General features: G+C 41.0%; 2 protein-coding genes across 3 annotated transcripts in view; one reads left to right on the top strand and one right to left on the bottom strand.

Annotated features, from left to right (window-relative positions):
* Positions 1–879: 879 nt before the first annotated feature.
* On the top strand, positions 880–14,764 carry LOC114445390 (tripartite motif-containing protein 3-like). Of its 2 annotated transcripts, XM_028420426.1 has the most exons (13): positions 880–1,015; positions 8,194–8,366; positions 8,820–9,060; positions 9,211–9,362; positions 9,605–9,785; positions 9,886–10,615; positions 10,780–10,883; positions 10,979–11,146; positions 11,236–11,404; positions 11,844–11,903; positions 12,153–12,223; positions 12,498–12,638; positions 12,736–14,764. In XM_028420426.1, exons 2-13 carry the CDS (start codon positions 8,221–8,223, stop codon positions 12,886–12,888), a joined length of 2,316 nt encoding a protein of 771 aa, XP_028276227.1. In that variant the 5' UTR covers positions 880–1,015; positions 8,194–8,220; the 3' UTR covers positions 12,889–14,764. The 2 variants fall into 2 exon arrangements, with proteins under 2 accessions (XP_028276227.1, XP_028276228.1); XM_028420427.1 differs by lacking the exon at positions 11,844–11,903.
* A 456-nt stretch (positions 14,765–15,220) lies between these two features.
* Positions 15,221–22,762, bottom strand: part of frem2b (FRAS1 related extracellular matrix 2b) — a 46,260-nt gene continuing 38,718 nt past the window's right edge. Inside the window, exons 16-24 of the mRNA XM_028419855.1 lie at positions 22,334–22,665; positions 20,410–20,602; positions 20,228–20,332; positions 19,967–20,094; positions 19,739–19,873; positions 18,737–18,863; positions 18,094–18,281; positions 17,858–18,004; positions 15,221–17,179 (exon numbers count right to left, since the gene is read on the bottom strand). Coding sequence (XP_028275656.1) covers positions 16,676–17,179; positions 17,858–18,004; positions 18,094–18,281; positions 18,737–18,863; positions 19,739–19,873; positions 19,967–20,094; positions 20,228–20,332; positions 20,410–20,602; positions 22,334–22,665 — 1,859 coding nt within the window. The 3' untranslated portion in view covers positions 15,221–16,675. The remainder of the gene's footprint in view (positions 17,180–17,857; positions 18,005–18,093; positions 18,282–18,736; positions 18,864–19,738; positions 19,874–19,966; positions 20,095–20,227; positions 20,333–20,409; positions 20,603–22,333; positions 22,666–22,762) is intronic.

Genomic DNA, 22,762 nt, shown 5'->3' with positions numbered 1-22,762 from the left:
TGCTGCAGCCAGACTGCAGCAGCCATCTTGTCTAAACTGGAAGCAGTCGCCATGGCAACTACACATTGCAGAATAAAACCCAGAGATGACGGTGTCTGCCCCTCACCCCAAGCCCCACCCCCAACAAACTCCTTACTGCTTGCACCACCACAGCAGCCTCACACAGTGCAGCATATCACAATACAGTGGCATCTTTTTCATTAATCTTCATAATTTTAACTTTACACTATCCATAATGAGTATCTGTACTAATTACTGAAAAACACATTTCTTACACACAGCTTTTCCTATTACACTTAATATATCCCAAAAGGCTCATCAAGTGCCCTGACTCCAACCTCATAAAAAACCCTGTCTCCACCCAAAAAACAGTACTACCATGCACACGCCTATGCTGAGTGCACACACCCATCCGTCTTCCCCCAAACCCTCTCATGTCCCTGCCATCATGGACTCCACATAGCAAAAGCAATTTTTCTGTTTACCATTAAAAAAGAAGGAAAAACAAAAAGGGGGACACACGATCTACAGTCAGTTTCAGGGCTAGTGCCTGATTATTTTATTGAAAGGTGTTTCTTTTTTCTTAGTAGTGAACTAATTATTTGTATTCAGATAACTCAAATCCTAATAATAATAAACTGCATCCTTTGTCCTTTTAAGGGAATTGGGTGGTATCAAGGAAGCCAAACCCCTTTGCACCAGATAGACTTATACTTTAGTCAGCTCCAGAGATTTCAAGTGTTTGCATATTCCCTGCCCCCTCCATATGCCATTGGGTTCTTCAGCTCCTCCCATCAGCACTCTGGCCAATGCTACATGTAAGGCACGCCCCTAATCTCCTCCTTTCCCTTGTCTTCTTCCTTACTGTCCCCTTTTTCGCCCAGACAGACCCTGCCCTTTCCTTTCTGTCGCCCTGTCTGTGGATTCTGTTGTAGAGGTTTGGGACGCTGACAATGGGGAGCTTTCTCTACGGCCTGCAATGCTGACACTCCAGTCCCTCCTGCTGGGAATTCATGTGAGTACAATCTGGCCATTCACTTCTCTTTATGGTATCGTATTTCTGCTTTCTCATCCTGTTTGTGCTGTTATCTGGATTTCTCAATAATACAATGACTGGGATAGGAAGAGATAAATAATTAATTATTCCATCCCAACCACCATCTGTGCATTGGTATATCACAGATGGTCTTTACTTTTAAATTATGATGTCATGTCTTCTTTTTAAATACTCTTATTATTCATCCTTAATGAAAAACATAGAGAAAATGTTATTAATTCCAGTTGTTTAAGCGCAACTGTTGCACTAAAACAATCTCCTGCTCTGATTTTTTTTATTGCTTCCTCAACCAGCCCACACACTTCTCCATTTTAGCTTCTAGCTGCTGCCGGCTGGCTGCCGGCTCTGTAGCAGGTGGGCATCTCTGCTGCAGTCTGAGGGCTGGGCTCTGTTATCAGGCATACATTCACTATTGTTTGGAGGATTAGTGATCTTTCACTGGTTTTTCTGATCTGAATTTGTATGGTGAAAGCTGCTGGGAAGCTATGTGAGCCACATGTGAATCAGCGTCTTGTTTGCTTGTGTCACACTGTGACTCCTTGTGGATTGCATTGTACTGCAGCAACAGCACCAGGCAATGCATCATTTTTGCACCTCTGGCCTAGAATACAAGCAGATGGTACAGTAAGTCTTTATTGAACGGTCTTTGTTCTGGAAGATGGCTTATTATTGTAAAAAAACTGTCACAAGTTGTTTTGTATGATGGCAGCTTGATATAATAGGAGTAAGTGTTCAGAGGCTTTTGCTCTGCTGGCTGCCTGCACTGGGTCACAGTAAGGTTGCAGACGGTCCTGGATGCTCTGCCAGAGGGCAGATTCTCAGCAGGGGTTACATGTCTGTGTCAGTTTGCATACATGGGCTGAGAGTGTTAGACTGAGTCAGTGTTCTTCGGGTACACAAGGCCAGCATGTGAAAGAGAAGTGAGGGTGCTGTGTTGGCCTTGCAGTACTAGTGCACACTTAACAGTTTCAATACATCTTTGTAAAGCACATGTAGACTACTGGGAACAGAGATCCAATTGTAGCTTAGACGTAACCAAATACAGCTCAACCTTTGAATACCAATTTGATCGAAAGCAGACATGTGGCAGTAATGAAGATGTAGAGTGGACCCTAGTTGTTATCAAAATCAATACTCCCTGCACCCACACAAAAGAGAAGATAGGCAAACTGATTTCACCACATAATCTCCAAGCTATATTAACATTAGAATTGGGCCCCCAGATCTTTGTTATAAAGAGAAGAAGAACCAAAATACAGACCTGTTACCCACACTGCAGTATAAATGATACACAGAGAGTCATAATAATACTTATAGCACAATACAACCTCAATTAAGAACGAATAAATGGCCAAGAGGCATTACCCCCACTGGCTGCAAAGAATAAATCTGAAATCTTTAGAAAAAAACACACACACATTCATCTTTTAGGTAAACACGATCTTATTGAGTAAAACGGACGCCAAAGGCAGGGCCTTTCGTGATCAATCAGTGAAGAGGCGTGGCAGCGTGCCTATGAAACCTAATTGTCAATGTGGTGGACTCAATATGGTTTGTTCGGCGGAAAGGTCTACCAAAGGTACAAGGGGCTACCTGCTCTTTTCTTGGAGTAAGTACATTTTGTTTTAAGTCGCTGTTAGCATCACAGTTAACGTAAATGTACCTTACAGAGCTAGCTAGTGCTACCGTTCGCTATGAATGTTTGCTATGTTCAGAGTAACTGCTAGCTTCACTTGACAGTGGGGGTGTTTAACCATTTCTGAATGATAGCTTACTTTAAAAAAGACGAAGGTACATTTAACCAACCTTAAGACATCTGTTTTTCAGCCGCTTGTTACTTAGTTGAAGTTGAACAGGCTGGGTTAATTCATCCCTCTCTACTCCTCATCTTCACCCTGTCGGCCGAATGAAGTTTGTTATGGCTCCATAAATTCAAGATGGCGTCGGCGGTAATGCAAAACAATAGTCCTAAATAACATTTTTGATGTACCGGTGGCTCTGAATTATTTTCAGACCTGATATTTTACACATTGAGTAGTAGTGATGGTTGTCTGCATCAATATTATTTGCCTTGTCTCACTCTGTATTAAGGACTCAACATAGACAGACTGTAGTTTGCCCTCCTTTCAGATGGGTTTTCTTGGTGGTCATTAGTTGATTCTTTATATATCAGTTTTATACATGTGCAGATCTAACATGGTGTAAGGTTTATAAAGATTATGTAATGAGTATTAGATAAGAATTTCTGAGGCTGCATTGAGCCTGTTTTGCTTAAATGTCTCTTAGTGTTAAAGGTGGTGTATAACTACCCAGGCAATTCCATGTTTTAGAGGTTGCAAATATAAAGCCATTTTTGCTTCATTGTGTACCCTACACATTGATAATCACATCAATGAGCTAAATATTGCCAGTGTTTGAACTGGACAAAAAGTACGAGACCATCTGAGTGACAACGTGAGACACCACAGCCGCTCTGTAGCTCTTACTGCAGGTGAATAAGCTTTGCAGGCAAGGCTTGTGCACTGATCGACCTTTTATATCTGCAGTGCATGTTGTGCCTACAGATACACAGCTTGCATGCCGCATTGTCTTCTGTCATTGTTTATGATAGTAGACTCACAGGGACATGATGTGGTTACTTTCTCTTGTCTCCTCTCAGCTGTCATATCTTATCTGTTGGCAGATGAAAAAGGTTATTCTCGTCTACAGTGTTCAGTAACTAATTAGAGTTAAGTTAACTGAGTCAGGCCTTTCTGAGTTCTATGTAGAAACACAGATGAACATAAAAGCAAATAAAAAGAAAATCTATATTTTCCTATTTTCTGATTAGGCCCAGTGGTATCAGGGGTTTCAAATATCTGTGACTAATATTGACTGTTTTGCTCTTAAACGTCTTGTACAGAATGCCACAGACTGTTTTTCTTTTATTATGTGAAACCCAACGTTTGCTGCTATGAGCGTTCTGACAGAGGCTAATGCATTGAGACAGTTGCTTTCATGAGATGCAGTCAAGCGCAAAGAGAGCTTGTTAGTTTGTGGAGAAGTTTCTGTGTTAATGATTGATGAGTCATCATAAAGCTGGGCACCTATGCTGGCCCCTCGGCAGCCCTTTAGCACTGACAACAATGTACAGAGAGCTGATTGCCTTCTCAGGTTTTTAAACAAGCTTGTTGTAGTGCATAGGCTGATGGAATAAGGCATGCTTGACCTTTGTCTGAATTAGATTAAATCAGATATTGTTACAAATTTAGTGTTTCCTATTTATTGTTTTATCATCTTGAGTAAAGTAAAAAAGCTAAATGCACAATGCTTGAGTTAAATCTCAGATATTTACAGCATTGTAGTTGGCAGGACATTCACGGCAATTTTGAAAGCAGGTCAGATGTTTTTCTGTTATGTAAGTTGTGACCTGAAGTTAAGCCCTGCACTCCATTCTTTTCTTTCTCATATCAGTCAGAATTTATTGAAAATTAGATTTAAATGTGTTCTGCTCTGGTTGCGTTGATGCACTGGTCAACAATTGGCATGATGACACATGAGCAAGGACAAAACAGATGTAGCTGGAAATGTAAACTATAGTCTATATTTAAACACAATCTTGAGAACACATCAACAAGACCTAACACTTCAGACTTAGGGTCAGTGAGACTTTCCCCTATGTTTACAGATCCACATAACAGCCAGCTCTCTGAAGTGTTCTTTGCCGCAGCACACACTGCAAATATCACTGTGAAGTAACAGTAACCTAATAATGGTGCAAAAATATTAAACCGATAAAACAGATGTAAAATACTAGATGCACGTAGGGGAAAAGACACTTGACTCCTACTCAAACAAAGGAAGAGGAAAATACTTTTTATGGCTCTTGAAGCACAAACATCCTGGAATCCTACATAGTCACAGTTAAGGAATGATATTACAATCTGCAAGTTACAGGCTTCTTAAAGGGCCAGTTTTCCATTTTAGCAACTGTAAGTAGAATCATGTAGTGATGATTCAGATTATGTATATAAGGGAGCTGTATTAGATTATATTATGTATTTTCTTGGGGATTGTAAAATGTTCACTCACTATTAAAAATGGGTTTATTTACTTTACTTTAGTTGTACAATGTACCGGATTAGCCTACATAAGTCACTTTTTTAGACAATAAAGCCTTAGAGTGATGATATGCACAAAGGGCCCTAGTCAGTTCAGCAAACAAATCACAACAACAAAAACAAGTTTATAGAAACGGTGAAGAGCAGGTCATGGCTGACTGCCTAACTGCAGATTAAGTTTAGAATACTGTCATGTTCTCTCCCGTTGTAAACTCATGTTGCTAAAATCTAATTAAACTGTTATTTTAGACCTCCCTGTCTGTAGGATAGATGGGTTTAGAACACAACAACCCAACTCAGACGTGGAATACCTCTGTGTTGTGTGGTCTATCGTTACACAAATCATTTGCTTCAGCACAGATTTGAGTTGACGCCATGATGGTGTCATCCGAATCTGAAAGACAGAGTAATCCAGATGGCAGACAGGACCTGACCCTGCAGGACATTAAGCCACTTAACTATAATGCAGGGTGAGAGTGGCAAGTGATGCTTTACAGTCAAACAGCTGATTTTGCAAACATTCTCTGTACTTCTTCAGGCGACGTGTTCCACCATGAGAGATATAGGGAAAGAGAGAAGACATTGTTGCTCTCTGACATGAACAATTGACCTGATATGTATGAAGTGCTGATCATGCATTGTTTGCATTGTGGCATTCTAATCATGTGTGTCCCCTAACATAACAGTATGCTGTAGATTTAAATCTCTGGTATGGGCACTTTCATCAGTGTTGCTGTATACTGATTGATTAGTTTGAAGATTGAATGGTCTCAGATTCTGTTGTATTTGATGATTTGATGACATTCTTTTCCATTCTTCTTTCTCATGCACTCCTGAGAGCTTCTGCCATGAAGCCACTGTTTTTAAAGAAGGATCTGCTTTCTGTAAGAGTGATTGAGCTGAGGAGGGCTGCCAGGGGAACAGACAGGCAGGGAGGAAGGGAAGTGAAGGCGGGGGAGACTGTTGCAATCCTAAAAGCAGTGGCTAGCCAGCCGAGAGGGAGGAGCCTGAGGGCTTTGGCTCATCAAGCTTCCTCCTGATGTCACTGTTCAGCTGCTGCACCTCGGAGTCCATGTAAAGGGAAGACAGCTTGTGGAAGGGAGGGCTGTGGAGGGAGACAAGGAAAGGGGGGAGGCATCAAGCACTGGGGAAGGGCTGTGGACAGTGAAAGGGCTCAGCAGAGCTCCTCAGTCTGTAGGCCCTCGAATCACTTGGGAAATAACAACAATGGAGACTGCGTGCCTGAGAAAATCCCCATCTGCAAGATGTCTGTGACAGAGATCAGGCTTTTAGATGCAATGAGTGCATTTATGTGGTTAAGAGTGGGAAGAGAAAAATGTTAGGATAGGAAGAGAGAGATGAAGGGAGGGGAAGAGATGTGGGCTGCTGAGCTATGAGCAGAGCAGGAATGCCATTGTTAGAGCTCGCTGCTCTGTATTGCAGAGAGACAGCTGCCTCAGAGGCCTGCTTGGTCATGTGAGACAGGCAGCCTAGCTAACCATAAATTTCCCCCCATCTCCCCTTAGAGAGACAGACAGGTGGTTCCTGAGCTCAGCCCGCTGGGAGTCAAGGAAAGGAACTAGAAGGAATTTGGGGAGTGGCATTTTAAAGCTTCCTCTTTTCTTTCTCTTAAAAAAGGGTCCTGATTTGCCTCATCTGAGGTCAGACTGTGGAAAGGCAGTCACAAACAGGGCTGTGAACAATTGCTGGGATGCAGCAATGAAACCTCAGTAAAGAGCTGTTCTTTTAAAATCTCGGAGCTTTGCATATCCTCAGCATCTGTAAAATATATTTTTTCCTGTACTGATGCTGTACTGCATTGTTCTCTACACAGACTGTTTTAGGTTTGGTTATATTCTTATTTTACTTATAGCTTACGTTGTGAAATGCAAGCATGTGTGTAATATTCCGTGGCTCTTCTTACCTTTAGGTACACTGGCATTATAACGTTTTACTTCTTTATAGTTGATATGTCATGGGATATATAGTATTTGTTTAGTAAGGGATTTTCTATTGCCATTTGCGCTCTGTATTGAAATCATGCAAATCTCACTCGGTCAGCTCTGAATCTTTGTTGAGTGTTTATGAAGTAACTAAGCATCAGTGACTGCATTAAATGAGCCTTAACCACATAATTAGAACAGAACGAGGATGTACCTCACAAAGGAAAAGATAGAGTTGTGTGTAAAGTTAGTAATTTACCAAGATACCTCAGTTTCTTATTATTATTTTAATAAAAAAAATAAAAGTAATAATATATATTATATATTATATATAATATATATAATATACCTGTTCTCTATAATATCTGACTGCTCTGACAGTCTGTCTTTGAGGATAGAAGCTATCTTGGGGGGAAAAAAGGCAGACTGATATTATGCTGGAATGACCAAACTACCAACACAGAGACGACAAACAATGGCTGAAATGTGAGCTCTTTATAATTTGCAGATAGAGGCTTCTGTAGGCCATGTTTATTTACAACATTACAGCAGCATGTCTGTGGTTAATCTGCATGTGCTTATGTACAATATGACAGATGTACAACATATCATTGGCACTCTGAGTTAATCTGTGCTTGACCTAGTGATACAGTTTCATGTAACAGCAACTCTGCCATCTGAACAGAGAGCCAGCAGGCACCCACTCATCTGAAATTCAAACTTCATAACGAAGCTCATGGTGTTTATGGTGAAACAAAATCAGAGCACACAAATTAACCTTTTCAGATTTATGTTGTAGCTCAGCACAGTTGTCTCTGTTGAGACATTTACCCTGCAGGTTTTTTTGCATGGGGATTTTCAATTATAAAGTCAAACACTCAAGCTAACAAGCTCATACTACTGACACAGTTTAAGGCAGAGCATTAAACTCCAGGGGAGACAGGACGTACAGTAGATGTGGTTTTGTAACATTAACAACATCATGACTCATTCCTTCCTTTGCTCAAGTGAACGCCCTCCTCACCCTGTTTGAATTTTGTTTCCTCAAGACTTCCTTGACCTTTCTCCTGTTTCTTTTGCCCTGTATGTGCAGGTTAAGTGGTCCCCGTGCCCTATTTGAATGTCTGTCACTATGGCTAAGCGTGAGACTGGCAGCACCAGCCCAGTGGTCAGGCAGATAGACAAGCAGTTTTTGGTCTGCAGCATCTGTTTGGACCATTATCACAACCCCAAGGTTTTGCCATGCCTGCACACCTTCTGTGAGAGGTAAGCTTTGATTCAGTCATTCATATTTTAAACTGTCCCTTATTATAAAGTGCTTTATGAATGATTAATATACTTAAGACAAGTTATAGAAAGAGGGAAAGACATATTTTAAGCAAAAAAATGAGACAGTTTTTAAATCCACTTATGGACAAGATGTTTCATTTGAAATCTTGAAATTAGGTGTGGTAGCTCAGAATCACCAAAATCCCTTCAAGCTAGCCATTCTCTCATCATTCCAGCTTCTGTATGATGTAAGACGCAAACCACTCTGAGCTAGGCCACAGGAAACACAGACAGCCTTTTTATGGCAGAGCACTATTGGCATGAAACAATGATTTCCACAGATGTGCTGCTAATACAGTGTCTAAATTGTGTCCTCCAAAGAAACACAACAGAAACACAGTTGAATGTGTACTGAATTCCCACTTTCTTTTCCACCTTTATTTATTGTAGATGCCTTCAGAACTACATCCCTCCCCAGTCTTTGACGCTTTCGTGTCCAGTATGCAGACAAACCTCTATCTTGCCAGAGAAGGGTGTGGCAGCCCTGCAGAACAACTTTTTCATCACAAACCTAATGGAGGTGTTACAGCGAGACCCGGAGTGCAGCCGACCTGAGTCATGCAACGTTCTGGAGTCAGCTAATGCAGCTACTACCTGTCAGCCCCTTTCTTGCCCCAACCATGAGGGCAAGGTAAGCCAAAACAAAAAGACACACACCACACAAACAGTGCTATCCACTGATAATGCATGGCATTTTCTATCATTTATTGGAATTTATAAGCAACAATATCTTTAGAGATAAGATATTCATCTGTTTTGTGCTCCATTGCACCATCTGCAGGTGATGGAGTTCTACTGCGAGTCATGTGAAACGGCCATGTGTCTGGAGTGTACAGAAGGAGAACACAGAGAACATGTGACAGTTCCTCTGAGGGATGTGCTGGAACAGCATAAGTCAGCTCTTAAAAATCAGCTGGACACTGTGCGCAACAGGTATCATTTGCAGTGCTTTATCCATAATCAAATTAACTAAATGCCATTAAAATACTGGAAATGTAAATAATGCAGAATTGAACATTAGCCCTGAGATATACTGGCAGCCTATCCTCCCCCGACATTGACAGCTGGGATGGGCTCCAGTCCCCTGTGATGCTGTAGAAAATGGGACGGAATGATGTTAATATGTTATATGAGTTAAATGAATGTTGTCCTGTGCTCATCTTTTTTTCTGGCAGACTACCTCAGCTGACGGCTGCCATTGACCTTGTGAATGAGATCTCCAAGCAGCTTACAGAGAGGAAAAATGAGGCCGTGTCTGAAATCAGTAATACTTTTGATGAGCTGGAGAAGGCCTTACATCAGCGCAAGACTGCTCTCATTACTGAAGTGGAAAACATCTGCAGCACCAAGCAGAAGGTCAGAGGTCTTACTTTTTTTTCTTAATGGGGAAAAAATACTTTGCAGTTGAGTGAAAGCAGTACTTACTCTTTACCTCTGTGTCTTTTGTGATTATTAGGTGCTTCAAGCTCAGTTGACTGCCTTGCTTCAGGGCAAAGAGAACATTGAAAGCAGCTGCAACTTCACTGAGCATGCCATGAGCCATGGCAGTGCCACTGAGGTCCTGCTGGTCCAGAAACAAATGGGTGAGCGGGTCAGTGCTCTCGCACGACACACCTTTCCCGAACATCCACATGAAAATGGACACCTGGAATGCCAGGTAGAGACGGATGGACTGAGACGCTCCATCCAGAACTTGGGAGTCCTGATCACAACAGGGACTGTAGGTCATACTAGTGTTGCCACTGGTGAGGGGCTGCGACACGCACTAGTTGGCCAGCACACCACCATCACAGTCACTACTAAAGACAAGGATGGAGAACTAGTGAAAACTGGTAATGCCTCTCTCAGGGCAGAGATTGTGTCTGCAGATGGAGTGTGCACAGAAGCTGAGGTGATAGACAACAAGAATGGCACCTACGAGGTTGGATACACCCTCCGCTCTGAGGGAGAGTTTACCTTCTCTTTGCTGTTATATGAACAGCCTGTGAGGGGGAGTCCGTTCCGTCTGCGGGCTGTCAAGCCTTCAGATGTACTCCAGTCGCCAGACGATGTGAAGAGACGAGTGAAGTCCCCGAGTGGAGGAGGAGGTCACGTTCGACAGAAGGCTGTGCGCAGGCCCTCAAGCATGTACAGCACCACCAAGAAAAAGGAAAACCCAATAGAGGATGAGCTGATCTACAGAGTGGGTGGGTGGAAAAACTGCTGCAGAAGTTCTGCTATAAATTACAGCTACTGCTGACTGAGCTGCATGGTGCTCAATAGCACACATATGTGTCATGTCTCAGAAAAGTTAGATAGTGATGCAAAAATGTTTGCATAGTGCTAAAGTACGTTGATGTTGTTATGACAGGAACCAGAGGGCGAGATAAAGGAGAGTTCACAAACCTTCAAGGCATCTCAACCTCCGGTAATGGGCGGATTGTGGTGGCAGACAGCAACAACCAGTGCATACAGGTTATTATTTGCCATTCTCTTCAGCTGCAAATAATGTAGTTAAACATTTTCGAAATTTCAGTCATTTGGAGTAACTGAAATGTCTCCTTTTCTAGGTATTCTCTAATGATGGCCAGTTTAAGATGAGGTTTGGGGTAAGAGGCCGTTCACCGGGGCAACTGCAGCGTCCCACAGGGGTCACAGTGGACATGAATGGTGACATAATTGTAGCTGACTATGACAATAGATGGATTAGCATCTTCTCTTCAGATGGCAAGTTCAAGGTGAGGGGTTAGATCCAGTAATTTTCTTTTATAATCTAATTTAAAATAAAATAAATGAATAACCGAACTTTATCCTTGGTGTGATGTAGAGTAAAATTGGTGCAGGGAGACTGATGGGACCCAAAGGTGTGGCTGTGGATAAAAATGGGCATATCATCACAGTTGATAACAAGGCCTGCTGTGTCTTCATCTTCCAATCCAATGGGAAGCTTGTGACAAAGTTTGGAGCCAGAGGAACATCAGACAGACACTTTGCAGGTAAGATTGGGTTCTGGGCTTCTGTGGAGGGCCTAGAAATTAAATTGTTTCATCAAATTAATCATACCTCTTACAGCAAAACACGGAGATGCATGACCTTTTGGCCAGATTTACAGTTTTTATTATTTTTCTTTGCAGGAGTCTTTGTTCAAATCTGTTTTGTTTAGTGATAAGCATGTTTCTACATCTAATGCATGCATTTATTGCTCCTTTCCTAATTATGGCCATCAACACAGTTAGTGTTGACAGAGACAGAGCGATTAAGAGGCAGAAATTGAAACTAGTGCACACTATTGCATGGAAAAGCTGTGAAGATGTCCCTGCCTTTTCACTCAGTCTCCAATAATTTACTTCATTAAAGGGGCCTCACATGTACAGCAGTGTTTCAGCAATTCACCCGTTCTTTCATTTCTCACCTGGACCTTTTCTTTTCTTTTAGAGAAAAGTGGTGCAAACATTGCACTGGAAACAAAGATTAGTAAATCTGGCCCTGTTTTCAGTAAGTAATTAATTCACTGTGAGTGTGGACTAAAAAAAATAAATCTTTGTTCTTCTGTTGCGTGTACAGCTCTGTCATGTCTCTGTCATGTCTCACGTATTGTCCCACATCTACTCTGAGAGTTTCTCTGTGGCCACTTTGTGTCTTGCTTTCAACTTCCAAAAATAGTGTGGAACTTCCTCTCATATGTTGTAAGGCAATGGATGACTCATCTTTCCTCTCTCCCTTTGTGCCCTTTGCTGTTTTCAGGTCCGCACTTTGTGGCCGTGAATAACAAAAATGAGATTGTGGTAACAGACTTCCATAACCATTCAGTCAAGGTATGGCTTTCTTACTTTATTTGTGCAGTAAATCTGCCCTGGCCTTAATGTGAACAAATGGTTTACAACAGGAAAACAGTGTTCTAGAGTTCACTTGTCAAATCTATAGCATGCTTCTCCCTTAGTAGTTTCCTTGTTTTCTTAGTTTCCTCACCTTTGATGCTATTCAGTAATGCCCTTATTGCTGCTGGTCTTTTCTTTAAAATACCAATTTAGAGTTATTTGGCTTTACTAAAACAGAGAGGGCTGACCTCTTCTGTTCTCTTTGTGTCAGGTGTACAATGCAGATGGAGAGTTCCTGTTTAAATTTGGCTCCCATGGAGAGGGAAATGGCCAGTTCAATGCTCCAACAGGCGTGGCTGTGGATTCAAATGGAAACATTATTGTGGCTGATTGGGGCAACAGTCGGATCCAGGTTAGCTTGAGGGGGAAAAAAAATGTTTTCACCAAGTCCTTTTGTGTTTGTTTCTGTCACTGACGTAAGCCATCATTCTATGCTTGTTACCAACCAGGTGTTCGACAGCTCAGGGTCCTTCCTCTCCTATATCAATACATCAGCAGACCCGCTGTATGGCCCACAGGGATTGGCCCTCACCTCTGATGGACATGTGGCAGTGGCAGACTCTGGGAACCACTGCTTTAAGGTCTACCGCTACCTGCAGTAGAGACCCTACAACAGCCATCTTCATCACTGCAAGCACTGACGACACAACTAATGTATTCCACAGGGTGCAATGATCTTTCCAGTACAGCCTTTTGATGTGCACATCAGCTGATTCCCCACATATAGTTAAGTGTCACCTCACTTTACCTTGATGTGTATTGAAGGTTGACGTGTAATGTAGCGTCCTCTGGACAAGTAATGACATAAAGCTATGGACTGGTTTTAGTGAAGGTGCAGAAGCATTTTCGGTGTGTTGTTCGATGGTTTTATTAAACCACATATTTTTCTGTGAGATCAGACTGGGTAGGAAATAGACTGAAGTATTTAATCAGCCATAACTTGACCAGATGCATGAAGTTTTATTTCAGTACCTAGGCAACAGCACAGCTTAGCCATCAGTTGCTTTTCTCATGAACTAGTTAATGCTTACAGTGAAATGAACAGTGCTCTGCTTCTTCAGCAATGAAATGTAAAATTTCTCATTTTCTGACATCTCACATAAGAATGTCACCACCATGTGTGCATTGATTTGCTGTATGTACTGTATATACATAAATGTATATTGTGTATATTAGATCACTCCGTATGTGTGTGCTATGATTTTGAAAAACACATGGCCTTTTGGCTATCCAGAGTGCAGCGGTCAAGAATTCAAGGATTTTAAAGATGTGTGTGTGTAAGGCAGCTGTTAAAGAGTGTGCTTTGGAAACATAACCAGCACATGCTTAAAAGAAGAAAAGTGTCATATTTATTGCTAATCTAAGCAGCACAATATTTTTTTTTGTTGATATCTGTTATTTTAAAGGGGAAAAAAATGCTAATTTATTTTATTTTATACTAGCTCAGCATTTACAAATTATTTTTCTAAATTAATGTGCTTTTTGTGTTTGAAACTTCACATTTTCTCCCTTTTTCTTACTTGGAAATTTAAAACAGAATTTAGTGTCCATGTTCATCTTAATGTGCATCCGTGTTTGCGCACTTGGACTCTTTTCCGAAAAGCTAAAACCCCTACTCTTTTTATTTGGGATTTTTTTTTTTTTTTAAATTAATATTAGACTAAATATTTGGATTCATGTAATGTTTGTTTAATGACTAATGAAGGTGCTACCACCTGGTCAGAAATAATAAACGTATCTCAGGAAATCCATCCAAATTTGGTCACAGCATCAGCAAAACGATACATTTTACTTTCATAGTATCAGTCGATGAGGAGTGAAGGGGCTCATTGGAAGCTTTGTAAGAAAACTGTTGATTTGTGCAGATACTTTCTAGATACCAGATTTACATTATTGAGATGGAACATGGATTCTTTTTTTCCTGGTTAATTTGTGGCTTTTACATGATAAACTGTTTGAGATATATTACTATAAATGACCATTTACTAGATGACATTGGCTCGCAAACACATCCACGCTTACTATATTACAGTTGTAAGCTGTTAGATTTAAGTTTCTGCCTGCACTATATCAAGCCATCCAAATGAAGGACTCCTCTTTTAAGTAGAGCCGTTGCGCTCTTGCTCCACCATGTGTTCATTCTATGTAATGTCATAAGAAAAACTTGATGCCACCGCAGAAGAGAGAACAGGTGCAGCTAACACTGGCTCCTGGTTTGACTTTTATTACCCACAGCACTGTGCTTAACACCCAGAACACCAACATTAACTCTCCAGAATGTAGAGCTTTTCTGTACAACAGAATATGACTGGTTAAGTCAGCCGGGAAGATGCTGGTTTTTCATGCACTGTTTGACTTGTTGCCAAACAGGAGCAAAGATGCTCACCTTTTTTTGAGATGTGCATAAAGCATTTTACCCTACCCAATTTTGTTTTCTCTATAAATATGCACTGGTAATAAAAGCACATGGTTTACCGAGTTGTGCTGTTTTGTTTTTAATAAAAAACAATTAAAATTTTAGCAATAAGGAAGCATTAGAAGAATATATTTATAGAAGAATATACTGAAATTATAGCAGACTGCTAAACTGGCCTTGTGTATTGCCTAAAAACACTTGCGTTTTTTGCACACTGCCATAAAACGTACAGACTTCTTGAAAAATTATTTATTTGCAGACCATGTTGTGCTTGTGGTCTATGTTACAAATAATTACAGCACATACAGTATGCATTATTTAACAATAACCATTCCCAAAACATCCAAATGGTATATTTATATGTAATACATATGTATATACATACATACATACATAAATGTGCATAAAAAGCTCAAAATGCACTTAAAGCATCAGAGTGTAATAATAAATGAACCACAGTACATTGATACAGGGTCAAACCTACTGTAGATTAGCAAGCAAAAAATGTGCACTGAAACAAACGTACGTGGGGTAAACATTTCATGAAGATATTATATCACAGGTTGCATAGAATTGTTTTAAATTTCAAAGAAATATTGCAAAACAAAACATTTATAAAGTAGTGATTATGACGTTAGTAATAGGATATACAGTAGTAAGAGGTAATCAGATTTTGTGGCAATCCGGTGCCTGGATCTAAATTAAAAAAAACACTGTAGAATGTGCACAATGTTCTAAAACATGGCACATATTTGTGTCTACTGTATATTAATATAACATTAACACACATTTTGAGGAGTTAATTAAAACTGAATGGGGAAAGGAAGAATGATATTTGATTTGCACAAAGCATAAAAAAATAAATAAATACATTTAAAACTAATAAATCGGAGAGAATTTCTGACAATGATTGAGGATAAAACATTTCATTCCCTTTAACACGAAACAAATAAACAGCACAGTTAACACATAGCCCTGCTGTGAAAGGGATTTAAAAGTCACAGCTACCTCTACAAAGCTACAGTAGTCAACACTTGAGCGTACAGCACCAGTTGTGCCAAGAGTGAAAATAGTTCCTGCTGGAAATCTGTAACCATTACTAATACTACACTGTACACTGCAGACCAGCTGTCTTGAAATTTGCTGCAATACGTTTGACTCTTTTTACAGAACAGTTTTACTTCTACTATTTGATTTAGTGCCACACCTGAAATCATACAGTGTTTCAACAACTAAATATATTTAGGGGAATTTGACAGTAACAATTGGCTACTGATAAATACTGCTTTTCATGGGGGGTAAAATACAAAGTGGTGGAGATACAGTAGATCAGACACATTTGTCACATTTCAAATCAGCACTTTTTTCAAAAACAAAAATTAAATGCATGCAAAAATATAAGCACAACAAAACAATATTTACTGAGTTTTTCATTTTAGCGGATGTTTTACTGATCACACAGGACAAACATTTTCATATCAGCATAAAACCCTCCTGTTACCTCTTAGGCACACAGGAATCATTAGAGCAGGCAGATTTTCCCAGTGTAAGCAAACCGTGGACAGTGTCTTGGTGCAGCAATTCAAACATACAAGGACTGCTATAACAGTATGAAAAAAAAACTGCTTCTCTGACCTACCCAGCAAAACACCAAATGCCACTCAAACAGGGAGGCATCTGTAGCACCTTTGGAAATAACACCTTTTTTGGAATAAGTGGCATCAAAAGCCAATCAATTAGTGAGTGATGACAACTTGACTTAAGTGCCTTAAACTAACACTGCCCATGTCCTCGGCAGACTGCCGCCCAGCTGCGAGGGGAGCGGTGCAGTATTTCAAGTAGATTTCTGAATAGAATCAAAGCTCTTGTACAATAGTTAATGTTGCTTCACACACAATCTTCAATTTTATCTAAAGGTGAGGCACTTGCAAAATAAAAATATCAACTAAATCTCTCAGCCGTCAGTCTGTTGGTTAAACCTCAGAGCTGTCACTGTTGCTGAGGCCTTGTGTCATCATGGGCTCTGCGCTGCTGGAGTTCCTGGGTACTTCTTTCTTCTCTTGCTTGGACCGGACCAGTAACACCACCACAATGATGAGAAGCACTGTGAGGAGCAGCCCAACAAAGATACCAATGATGAACACTAGTCTGTCATCACTGTCTCTCTGGTTGAGCTCTTGGGGGATGTGTCCTCTGGTGAAGATCTCCCTCTCTGGACTGGTCCTCTGCTGGCTGCTGCGATCCAGCGCGATGTGGAGGATGTTGGTGCCGCGATTGTTACTCACACCAATCTCCTCTATGATGTCTGGAACATCAGTAGCAGATCTCCTGTGCCGATGTTGAGTGTTTGAGGGCAGATTTGTGTGTGAGCCAATCACATGGTATTCCAGGCTTCTCTTTCCAATGCCACGGTTAGCATTGTCCCGAGAGCGGACAGTGTAGATGGTGTGGATGTACCACTCTCGACCAGCAGCCACCTAGAAAAAAGTTATTATTTATGGCACTGCTTACTGTGTAATACCATTTCATTTTGCTGCTCCTGTCACAGGATAATTATTGGGTGTCACTTTTTCAGACTATAAACCAGAGCCACAGCTGTGACACGATATTCCCATTCAGTGAATAAAAAAAAAAGCTGCAGAAAATACTCTGTTGGTCAAAGGCCTTACTTTTAATGACTTTTTCTTCTTAACAAGCCAAGAAAAACAGACTCGCTGACCAGAAAAAGCAATCTGGACTCAAAAGCTAGAGAGTATGAGTCATACGGATGACTGTTATCAGGACTTATAAAGGCCAGCCACCATGGCGACATGATTGTTCACTTGCAGAGTGGTTTCCATGAGGATGCTCTGAAAAAGGTCAAATGTGACTCTCATATAGTTTCTTTTAGCTCTTTCCACTGGCTTTCTATATAGTAGGATGACATGACCATGTAAGCTGACCATATTTTTAAGATCCATTATATACAAGCACCCCGTGACCCTGTACAACTAAGTAAAGCATAGGGTGGTGAAATATGGAATATTACAAGATAGATATTCCAATGATACAGAATGTATATTATATATTCTGACCTTGAGAAGTGTGTAGTAAAAACATCTAACCCTATGTGCATCAAATATGTTACAGTAATTGTACATTGTCTTTATACTGACCTGGAAGAGACCTGTGGAATCCATTCTGAAACCATCCGCCCCAGGTTGTCTGACCAGAGCCAAAGCACCGGGGTCATCCACTGCCAGAAAGGCATTGAATGCTACATTGCCAAATGATCGGGCCTGTGTCTCTGGCTGGGCCTTATCCTGAAGTGAGAAAATCACACAGGGGAGATGAGGTCTGAAAGCGAGGAAAGCACATCATACATGAAGAGTGATACAATTTTGCTACTTACGATGATCTTGAATCTGTAGAGTAGCGATGGAGCATCAGCCAGACAGCCGAACTCAAAGTTGATGGGGTTGTATTTAGGCACATATCCATCAGCCCCAGTACACAGGAACACTTTCTCTATGTTACAAATAAAAGAGTTGCCCAAGTTCTGCACCGGATCCACCATCACTCTGCCATAGATGATGTCCCCTGAGGATATTGAAAAACAGTTTTCAACACATCGTGTGCACATGTTTGATGGTTTAATTCTTCAAAATTTGATGAGTACAATGTGAGAGGATACAGTTGTGTTTGTTTACAGGCTTGGCAGCAGCAGTATTTCACTCTGACTTGGAAAGCAGCATCGAGGACTTTTCAAAGTCATAAAAGACGTTTTTGAGAGGGATACAATTCAGACTCTTCTAATTAGCTTGTTTAGAGAAAATACATGAAAGCAGTGAAAATGGAGGACTCATTTTCCTTTCATTTTATGTTGTCGAGTCAGGAAATAAACAGGAACATTTATGCTAAATCAACAGAAATATTCATCCCGGAGAGTTTTGATCTATAGAACAGAGAGAAGTCTGAGGAGCAATCAATTTTGAGGAGTTTTTATTCACACGCTTTCAAAGGATGTTTACGACTGCTTTATGTTGTTGCCTTACCCTGTGAGAAGGCAGTATCACTCTCCTGTCCAAAGCCCATGGAGCCGTCTGAGAGCCAGAGAGTCCGTTTAGACAGTAAGATCATCTGTGTGTTCAGACTGAACTCAGCAGCCACAGGGTCGCTGACCTACAACACAGAAGCATATCCAACGATACAACAGACAACCAGCAACCACTGTGTTAAGCACATGGTCCAACACTTTCAGCTGTGAGACTCTAATGTGACAATTATTTTCTCTTTCTGAGTTCATATAACTGTCAGCATACTTAGTATGTGTTCATTAGACAAAATGGAAAATTTCAAGACATCTCTTAAGGTGGAGATCCATTTAGATGGATCTTTATTTTGATAAATTCTGGTCCAATTTGCTGTATTACCCCTGATAGTGTTTTGATTCTGGCATGATTTGATGTTGGAATCAACACACTGTATGAACAACTAAAATGAGAATGTTCATTAGAGAGGTTTTTTCTGTCAGAGTAAGTGGGAACAGTTGCAGTTTTAAGAGAAATTGATTAAATAACAACAAACTGGGAGGGAGTTTCCTGTCAGGATTTTCAACTTATACAAATCAAGGGAGCCCAGAGGCAGTACAGTAATTACAGGAAGTCATGTCAAGGAATTAATAGCTCAGTTTGCAGAAATAGTAGTTAATCAAAATGTAAGATGTGATATGTTGCAATAATCATGGAGAATTGTGGTAGTTTAGACAGTTATATCCAAAAGCCATTTGCAGTCCAATCATTTATAATTTGAGCTTCATAACTGAGGCAGTATTTGCTTCATATCTGCACCTCCTCTCCCCCACCTCCTCCCGCCTCCTCCTACATTAACCAAAATTACTTTCCTTGCTCATTTTGTATAATTGTGTTCAGATATTTTGCTATCGCAGAAATTGTCTTGTTACATGTTCGCACAGATTGTTTCAGAGCACCAGACAAATTTCGTCAAATTGTTAAATCTGATTGAAATGTAATTTTTTTTATGCAAGCTGAAACTACCTGCTGAAAACGGATATCCAGGTCAAATGTGAGAGGCTCTCTGGGATTGCAGACAGGAGGAATGGTGTACTCCAGGTTTGGGTGGGATGTACAGGGGATGAGCTTCACTGTATACATACCAGAGTAGTCACGCACCTGAAGGGGGAAATTAAGTTCATATAAGTTAAAAAGAAAAAAAAACATCAGAAATTACAATGATGTAAAGAAAACAAAGAAGTGTCCCCTTACAGCAAAATCAGAGATGAATGTCCACTGTTGGATAGGCTGGTTGTAGGTTGGCTCATTCCTCACAAGACTGAGGTTAAAGGTCAAACCAGGATGTTCCGGACACATTACCATGGAGGTGAGTGGTGAAGCTGATGGAAAATAACTCAAATAAATTGTATGCTAAAAATATAAATCTGTTTCTAATCTGTCTCACCAAATGTTATGGCTTCACCTAAAGCAGCATCACATACAGGATCATGTCCTCTACATGCCATACTATACCTGGATGTGCAAACACAAACAGGCCTCTGAATCGAGCCTCTGTACGGAAGTTGACAACCAGTTGCCCTTGGCCATTTATGCGCATGCTGGTTGGGTAAAGGGCACCTGCAAAGACAGTGACAGACCAATCATTTAATATAGTTACATCAATCATTTATTGCAAACTACTGCTCAAATCTTGCCTTGTAATTCGGCCTCTGGTGGGCTACCGATACCCTCCCTCCACAAGATGGCAGTGTCGTACACAAATGTGAGCCTCAGCTCTGACTGTAAGTCAAAATGCTGCCATCCTCCTGCACCCACAGGGGAGTGGAAGACATATGACACGTGCAGTGGGACTCGCAGGGTCACGTAGGACTGGACCAGATTCAGCACCTGGAGAGAAATTCAAAATGACACATACATTCTAACAGATGACCCTAGTCTTATTGTCAGGATGAAGAGCATGATTCTTCCATAATGAATAATGTTGCATTAAGCTCACAAATTTATGTGACATGCTAACAAATATATCAGGGAACTGAGAAACTGTGCCTATAATGTTTCCTTTAAGCAGCACTCGTTAAGTTTACTTGATGATCTAGAGCTTATTATTCTCTCTGTAGTGTTCATGGACTGAATTTTTATTATTTCAGATGCAAATTAACTATGTAAAAAAAGCCCATATCTGGATGCTGATTCTGATTACTCCTAAAATGGTCAAAGGATTTTGCGTGGTGAAAGTCCTCAAAGGCAGCACTCTCTAGCATCTGCACTTTCCTCTGACCTGTGTGAGGTACCTGCCTGCACTGGCTCTGTGTTCGTGTGGAGACGTGCCTTCGCCTCTGGGCATTGAGAGCTCAGGCAAGTGATTTGCAGAATGGCCTTCTGACACAACCTGCTGGGTCTTAATAGATTCCTGTGGTCCTGTTAAGCTGGGCACTAAGCCCTGCACTGTGACATGACACTGGCCCCAGCTTCTGTAGACCTGTCTCAAATCAGCCTGCTTGCCCCCTTAGAGGTCGATTTGGGTCACAGGTCCATCCACAAACAAAGACTGTTCCTTTTTCCATTGATGCTGCCTTACAGCTCCTCAAACCAAAACTGTGAGTTCTCACTCTGTATGCCCATTTTTTTCTCTGTTCAGTACTGAACACAGAAGCACTGAATGTGGAAAGAAAAGAAAGAAATGTAATATTTTTAATAAACTATAGTCTATAAAATTATTGTAATATCTCTGATCAGTATGGTAAAAAAAACCCTTCACTGACTTGTGACCTCGAGCTATCACTAGTGTCAGAGACAATGTTTACATAAGTTTACAGACTGCTTACTTGTCACGGCACGTTTATTACTGCTACATTCAAGGTAACTTCATGTGGCTACAGGCAACAAAGTTCCACTTGTCAAGAAAGCCTGTTGTCACCTGGGAGATGACTTTGTTATTAAATAAACCTGAAGCTGTGTAAACCCCCATTATAACAGCAAACCAATACATATAAACTTACATACCTACAGAGACACAATATTTTCACCAGTGCTTGAGGGCTTGAATTAATAGTCACCAGTAGGGGATTGAAGCAGGAGTCTGAGTGCCCCCTGCACTCTGGTGGACCTTCTTTATCAACACTCTGCCTTAATTAACTGAATGTCAACTAAGAGTAAGGGTGTAAGGCATGTGTGCCAGGAGAATGGAGAGGGATTTAAGATCTCCTCCTCCTTCTGGCATTGCACATAACATCTGCTGCTGCAATAAGCTCTTTGTGCACAGGGTAAAAAAGACGGGTGAGTATTCTTATTAGCCTGCTGGATATTGATTTGTCTCTTTGATAAGACAAATAACTGGCCCTACCAGGAACTTGGGAAGTTAGGGGGTTAGGTTAGACATTACTTAAAGGGTTAACATTTGTCCCCAGACAATAACTGATTACTTCTTTACAGGCTAGAATCTCTCAGGAACATGTGAGTGTAAATGATTAATTAGGATTGAAATGGACAAGCTGTGTTATAGGTAACTGCTCCACATTCCTATACTCAGGCAGGGGCATGACTTATGAACTGACTCATGTCTACAGATGGAACAAAGGGGTTAAAGGTGAGCTAAAGCTCAAAGGTGGGTCTGCTTACCTGTCCATCAGTCCCAATGGTGCCTCCACAGTCACTGAGCAGCTCAGACATGTCGTAATAGCTGGTAAATTCCCACAGACAAGCCTCCAAGTTGAGGTTTCTGTAGAATCGTAGCGCACTGAATCCCCGGAGGGAGGTGCTGTACTGGTAAGGCGCAGTCTCACCGATCACTTCAGGATTTTTGGTGGCTTCGGTAAGGAAGCCATAGCGGGTTTTGATTTCGTTGTAGTCCAACAAATTGGAGCAGCGATGTTGACCGACACGAGTGCCGTCTGGACTCAGGGTCAGCTCAAAGTTAGACAGGGGCCGCGTGGACACCACAGGCAACATACCTGTGTGGAACAACAGGAATGTTATACTAACAATTAACTGATGGAGTTTGCCATTAAAAAATGTAGTTAAGCAGTGGCACAAGAAAGGTTTTTAGGT

Source organism: Parambassis ranga, chromosome 13 (genome assembly GCF_900634625.1).
Source record: "Parambassis ranga chromosome 13, fParRan2.1, whole genome shotgun sequence".
NCBI classification, from domain to species: Eukaryota; Metazoa; Chordata; class Actinopteri; family Ambassidae; genus Parambassis; species Parambassis ranga.
The sequence above is the reverse complement of the archived record's forward strand: the minus strand, read 5'-3'. Positions and strand labels throughout refer to the sequence as shown.